The sequence below is a fragment of the Vipera berus genome (assembly GCF_964194415.1).
Source record: "Vipera berus genome assembly, chromosome: 1".
In the NCBI taxonomy this organism is placed as follows: domain Eukaryota; kingdom Metazoa; phylum Chordata; class Lepidosauria; order Squamata; family Viperidae; genus Vipera; species Vipera berus.
The window spans coordinates 62,171,792-62,178,984 of record NC_138202.1 but is presented as its reverse complement, the minus strand read 5'-3'; the positions used below and the strand labels follow the sequence as shown (position 1 = coordinate 62,178,984).

Genomic DNA, 7,193 nt, shown 5'->3' with positions numbered 1-7,193 from the left:
AAAGAGAAATAAAGCACCGGGAAAGGTGCTTCGCCTACCACAAAGGCATTTCTCAAAGAAGCGCAATTTCTCTTCAAAGCAGGAGCTGTTGGCAACCTGCTCTGTTCATCGCCAGCCGAGCCCTTCCGCACGAGCACCGGATCAAGCAGGCGTCGCTTTGTGACTTTGTGGAAGAACTCATCTGATTCTGCGTCCCGATTCTCCCCACTTTTGGTCTCCAGCATGCCGGGCACTCTCGCTCCTTCTTTTTCACCCAGACCCGGCTAGCCCGGGGCAAGGAAAGGCCCTTCTCTTCTCAAGAGCCCGGCCAAGGCCCAGCCACAAAGACTCGAGGCAAACGGATCCAGCCGCGAGGATGCTCACGGGCTGGAGGCCCCTCCGATCTCGCCCTTACCTGGCTGGATTCCGGTCGCCCCTTCCGCAAAGTAGCATCTCGGCGGAGAAGGGGACAAGATCGCGCCCGCCCGCCCGCCCACCTACCCACCCACCGCGGCGGGCTCGGCGGGCGAAGAGTTTGCCCCTTCGCGCCGGAACCTTTGGCAGCCTGGCGGCGGGGGAGGCGGCGATCCTTCGCAGCTTGTGGCGCCGCCGCTTAGGCTGCTCCCCTCCAACCTGGCCGTGACGCAAGCAGAGCCTACTTAAAGGCGGCGGGGAGGCAGGCAGAGAAGACACGGAAGGCGATCGCCGCCTAAGCTGGCTCCCTCGGAGCCGCCGCCGCCCTGCCTTCCCCAAGCAGCCCGCCCCTCCGGGGTCGGGGCCTCGATTCGCAAGACAGGAGGCCCGGCTCAGGCTGGTGCTTCTCGGCCGCTCTGGTGCGGTCGCTGGTGCCGCCGCCGCCGCCGCCGAGCTTTCGCCTCCGGATGAACCGCGATGGGGGAATGGACCATCCTAGAGAGACTCCTCGAAGCCGCTGTCCAGCAGCACTCCACTATGATAGGGAGGTAAGCCCGATCCACCGGCTCCCAACCGGCCAGTTTGGGGGTCTTCTCCTTTCCCCCCTTCCTTTCCCGTCTCCGGAGTCCCCTTTTGCCCGCTTGACCTGCTGATTTCATTTCTCCAATTCCACAGGCAGGAATCTGGAACAAAAGTCTTGAAGAGATTGCTTTTTGTTTTTGTTTCCCCCCCCCCCAGGAAGGAAGCTGTAGGGCTGCAGCCTGAAAGGGACACCTTGACTGACCCTTCTTACCTCCTTCCTTGTCCTGAAATATTTGTTCAATAAACTTGCTTGCTGCACAGGGACGGGCGTCTCCCGCTTCTCACATGCCTTTATTTCTGTATTTTATTGCAGAGTTCGAGGGAGTCTTTTAAGTTCTATACAATCTACTCCTCAGTTTCCACTCCCGTTGATGTGCTCATAACCAAAAGAGTCTTGAATGAATATTTAGTGAAGAATACATAAATATGAATGGGATATATTTTGGGGTAGATTTATTTATTTTTAAGTCCCAAGAGTAATCTCTTATCTAGCTGGTGATTGCAGTGTGCAAATATTATTATTATTAATAATAACAACAAGGGTAAAATAAGGGCAAGCAGCCTTCTTGCCTCTGATTTGCCTCTCTTCTCGGTTGTGATTTGTAATGGTTGATCAATATATTTCATACCATAGGAAAATGGGAGATGCACTGCTGGTTTTCATTTCGTCTTCTTTTTTAATTGCTCAACTTCTGTTGTACCGCAGCAGGGACTCAGGAAGGGGAATGGGAGGGAGAAAGTGCTTCTCAAGTGACCATTGTTATAGAATTTGTCCTTTGCTAGTAGAACTAAGCTTTATGGACTCTCGTAGACCAAGGAAGTATTCCCCCTGCCTCCCCCCTACTTGCTGTAAACGTCCCTAGAGAGAAGTGCATTGTTTCATAAAATCAAACCATTTAACAAAAGCTATGAAGTTCTCTGTGGGTGAGTGCCATACAAATTCAGCACTGGACAGTTCCGCTTAACTGTAATGAAAACAGCCGGGGGAATAATTTAATTCATTCAACTGAAAAATGTAGGAATGGAAGTGGCGAATGATTTTTAATAAATGTGTATGTCGTATTAATAATATTTAAAAGTGGCCAAAGAAACATTTTAAAAAAGCAAAACTAAACAATAGAAACAACTGTGACAAGTGCATCAATGTACATAACAATAAGGTGAGGTCCTTAAATATTATTTATGTATTTATTATACTCAACCTTTCCTCCAGAAACTGAAAGCAGCGCACATACCGTCTTCTCTATTTTTTTACTTAAAAAATAGTGAAATAGACTGGGGTGAACATAACTAGCTCAGAGCCATTCGCTGAGCTTTTATGACTGAGGGCCAAGGGTTTCCTTGGTTCTTAGTCACTATATGACAACATAGACAGTGACCAATGAATTCTGTGTTGTGTTGTTTTTTTTAAGTTCCACTCCAACCCTATACATGTGCATTCACCCAACCTTTGTTTTATAGGATTCTGCTGACCGTGGTGGTGATCTTCAGGATTCTTATCGTGGCAATTGTAGGTGAAACTGTCTATGACGATGAGCAGACTATGTTTGTGTGCAACACCTTGCAGCCAGGCTGCAACCAGGCATGTTATGACCAAGCATTTCCTATTTCTCACATTAGATACTGGGTGTTTCAGATCATCATGGTGTGCACTCCTAGTCTCTGTTTTATAACGTACTCAGTTCATCAGTCTGCCAAGCAGAGGGAAATGAGGTATTCTACTGTTTTCCTCACCTTGGATCGAGATCAGGACTCCATGAAGAGGGATGACAGTAAGAAAATCAAGAACACCATTGTCAATGGGGTGCTGCAAAACACTGAAAGCTCCACCAAGGAAGCAGAACCCGACTGCCTGGAAGTGAAGGAAATTCCCAATCCAGCCATAAGAACCTCAAAGTCAAAGATGAGGCGCCAAGAAGGCATCTCTAGATTTTATATCATTCAGGTGGTCTTCAGAAATGCCCTGGAGATTGGATTCCTGGTTGGACAATATTTTCTGTATGGATTCAACGTCCCTTCCATGTATGAATGTGACAGGTATCCCTGCATTAAAGAAGTTGAGTGCTATGTCTCCAGGCCCACCGAGAAGACAGTTTTCTTGGTCTTCATGTTTGCCGTGAGTGGCATTTGTGTGGTGCTCAACTTAGCAGAACTGAATCACTTAGGCTGGAGAAAGATCAAAATGGCGGTGAGGGGAGCGCAAGCAAAACGGAAATCAATATATGAAATCAGGAACAAGGACCTGCCACGCATGAGTGTGCCTAACTTTGGCAGGACTCAGTCTAGTGATTCTGCTTATGTGTGAGACTTGCAGAACCAGAATGCTGTGCTGTGTCCCTTGGCCAGCTGCCATTTGAATTAGGGAAGGAACATTGCTTAAACTACTGTTTCCTACAACCACCAAGAAAGCCGTTAATGTAGTCTCTGCGCACTTTCTAGACCAGATTCAAACCTGAGTGCTCATAACAACAACAACAACAATTGTAAAAGATGGATACAGACACAGTTGATCAACACCTGCAATCTGACCTTACAGCTCCATTACTTCTGCCCTCTCCTGCCTTGCCCTCCCCTCCCCTCCCCACTATGATCCAATGCTATTTGTTGAAGAGCACAATCTTTTGGCCATGATTAGTATCACTCAATTTGTATGACTGATGGAAAACATGTTCAGGATGTTATTGTCAAAAGAGAAAGATGGCGGGAAGCATTTATACAAAAGCTGGGGTGAGGGAGGGGGATGGGAGAGATTCCTACTCTCCAAGCACATGATTGCAAAACTGCCAGTAGTGATTACGCCAAACCTCATCTCATGGGTACCTAACATCACACTCTCTTTTGGCATTATGCAGTTAAATGCTGTGTATTATGTTTAGCATTTATTTTTTCTATCACCGTTTTTGGTACAAAAAATAATAATGAACACACTGAGGTCAATATAATTTTAATTGTCATATGGCTAATTGTGGCCCATCAAATTTATGAAATAGATTTGTAAAAAAAAAATCACAGCTCCACACTACGCGCATGAGGAAGATGTAGTGATTTAAAATTCAGCTAGTTGAAGTAATTGCCTGGATTTTAAAATTACATATACCAAAGGAACAGAATGGTTTACTAACTGTGAAAAAACAAAACCTATTTGCCCTTACTATGACAAGTGCCATACTTGAAGTTCAAACATGGAATTCTGTATTTAGTCAAAGGTTTGGCTAAAGGTCCCAACTTGAAATACCGGATTTTATATTTTCCTTCCATTTTTATCTAGCTATATATAATTTTTTTTTGCTTTTCTTTCTTCATTATGGAAAAGGTGCAAATGCCATTGGTAAATTGCTAAAAAATAATTTTTATAAAATAGAAAGTTAACTTTCTTTTATATATGCACATATGTTAGTAACATTGCACTGATATATGATGATGAAACTGGTGTATCTATCTAGAATATAAGAATCATTACATTATTGCCTCTTTTTATATTCATGGCCTGGATTCTATCTAAAATATATGTAGGGTTTACTTTTCCTTACAGTGTCATGGTGCTAAAATAGGGAAATATACATGGATAAGTAGCAATATAGCATGATCCAGAAAATGCAGTTTACCTATTTGTACATGTATGCATGTGTGTCTGTGTGTCTGTGTAAGCACATAAAACATCTTCATCATTTTTCATTATATGAACATTTCAGGGATATAGAATTAATTGTTGTAGGTGGGGTGGTGTTTCCCTTTTTCAAATAATGATGTGTCTATTTTAGGTCATATGCTACTATTTCTATGTATTTCTCACCTTAAAATGTGCCACTAATTTTCAGTAATTATATTTAGAAGGGACTGCAAATATTGGTTTGGAGGCCTGCCTCTTGTCTACTCATGCAGGCTCTTAAAAGTTCCTGCAGGTTTGGAAGGACTACTAATAAATGTGGAGGTTTCTAAATAAAGGAAGAAAAAATGTGAAACTTCTTGGAATCCCCTTTCAAATGTTCATGTCAAACTGCAAAAGCTGAATAATCATGAAACTATGACTTTAGGCACAGGGCCCATTTCGCATCCTTTAATCATTATTGGAGATGGGGAAATGTTATCTCATTTTTTCCCCTGATTCATTATTTTTTCCCTCCTTGAACTGTCCCATGCCAGTACATCTTTAGTTTTGTTTTTAAAGTTTTCACCACGAGGTAAAGTATTTATGTGCTTTTTCCAAGCATTATTTTGCTAAAAATCCATGTTTAAGTTTCACCAGCATTTATATTGATCCATATTCTTAAATTCACTTCTGTTTGGAGTCATATATCTTCCTTTTGGCAGTAAAACAGATATGCATATGGACTAGCCAACAATGCATAAATCATCACAGCACTGTTTTTAATAGAATGGAGTTTGCAATCCTAACCTTGCCCAACCGTACAGAACTATTATTGACATATTTGAGAAAGTGGCATGCCATATTTTCTGAATGTTTTGAGGCAATCTGAATCGACTACTGAATCTGAATGACAGTGATGGGAAACAGATCAGACAAATCTAAAAAAATCCATCAATATATAGGCTTTGAACAAAGAGGATGGGAAAAGTTGGCACTAAATGCATTTTATCATTATTGATGGGAACATGCCTTAGGACAGATTTTGCTAATGTTTTCACATGAATCTATTTGCTTATCTGATTTTTTTTCCTTTGCTTTTCTGATGTTTGTAAAGATGGCCCATCAACCAATGCATTCTTTTTTACATTTGTGCAGTTTGATCATTGTTCTCTGTAGATATGATACTTTAATTGTGGAAATGTTTGGGAAATTCAGGGTGTGCTATTTATCCCATTGTCATTGGCTGCAAAGAGTTGCCTGTATTCTCCTTTATTCCCCAAATTGTTGAATGAACTGCTTTTGTGTAATTGTATGAAATGATGCCTGTAAAGTCACCCCCTTTTGTTTCAGAAAGTCTTACAAGCAAGCAGCACTTGGTGAATAGAACTATAACTCTCTAACACAAATGCATATTATATTTCATATGAAGCCTATTGAAATATATATTCATGAATGTCCTTGATTTCTCTACACAATGACTGTGTAGGGCAATCTTTTGGTGTATAAAGTGATTTCACTGAAAAGCACAATGTAGTATGAAATTGTAGTTATCTGTCAGATGAGTTGCTCACAATCATCTTTTGATAATGCAGACAGTAAATTATGAACATGCATCTGTTGAATTACATATCTTATTTTTCAGAAAATGTCTTCAGGAGTGGGGTCATTCTACCTTGTTAATTTTATGTAATGGGAAAAATGAAGTTGCTTTAACATGTTGGATATTAAAATGAATTTGAGGTGCTTTAAAACGTGGTTTTGCCGCTCACATGGATGCTGAATCAATCGGAAAGAGAGACTTATTTTCAGATTTGAATTGGCAATTGATTTGAGTTGCACAATTCATAATTTCAGTTTTTTAATCAGTTATTGATCCTTTTTATAGAAAACTGATTATATCGATGCTCTGAGGGAAAATAAAAGAAGCAATAAATAAATAAGAGCAGCTGTTGGAGGAGAAAGAGGGACTTTTGTACAAGTTGGCACACTGGAGATACAAATGGCTATGGTAAAAAAAAAATGATATGGCTTTGATGGGGTGCCCAAAGCTCCATCCATTTTTATGTCAGTCGTACCACCGTCTTCACTTTTTTGACCACACCCTGTGGACAGTCCTGGTAGTGCTGACATTGGAGAGACCTCTGTTTAGGTCCGTGAGCCAACATGGATTCTCTCCATGATTGTAGGCCAGTCATATTGTCTCAATCCAGTCTACTTCACTGCATAATTGTTGATAGGGTATAATAAAAAGTTAGCCAAGGGTGTGGTCATGAGCTTTTTAAAGAAAGAGGGATTCTATGTAAGGTAAAGTTTTCCCCTGTCTAGTTGTGTTTGACTCTAGAGTTTGACTCCAGTTTCAAACCCAGGTTGCCACATTTCTAGCTGATAATGTTTGTTTAACCACTAAGCCATTATGCCCTTTTTGGAATCCATGTAATTATGTAACTAAGAATGAATGAATGAATGAATGTAACCTTTCTCTGAAGTCCACCTATTATATTTTTGGGAAGTGATGGATATCAGATTAATTATTAATCCTTCCCTCAATTTAAAAAAGTGTGACTTTCTGTCTGTACCTCTAGGAAGAACAATATTACCTGAATGTTATTTTAGAGGGCAAACATGGCAG

At 41.4% G+C, this 7,193-nt stretch overlaps 1 protein-coding gene across 1 annotated transcript; it reads left to right on the top strand.

The window, feature by feature from the left end:
- Positions 1–870: 870 nt before the first annotated feature.
- GJD2 (gap junction protein delta 2) lies at positions 871–3,280 on the top strand (the record flags this gene model as incomplete). The annotated part of the gene is made up of 2 exons (XM_081314320.1): positions 871–941; positions 2,437–3,280. The coding sequence occupies 2 exons, from the start codon at positions 871–873 to the stop codon at positions 3,278–3,280; spliced, it is 915 nt and encodes a 304-aa protein (XP_081170446.1).
- Between the last annotated feature and the right edge of the window lie 3,913 nt (positions 3,281–7,193).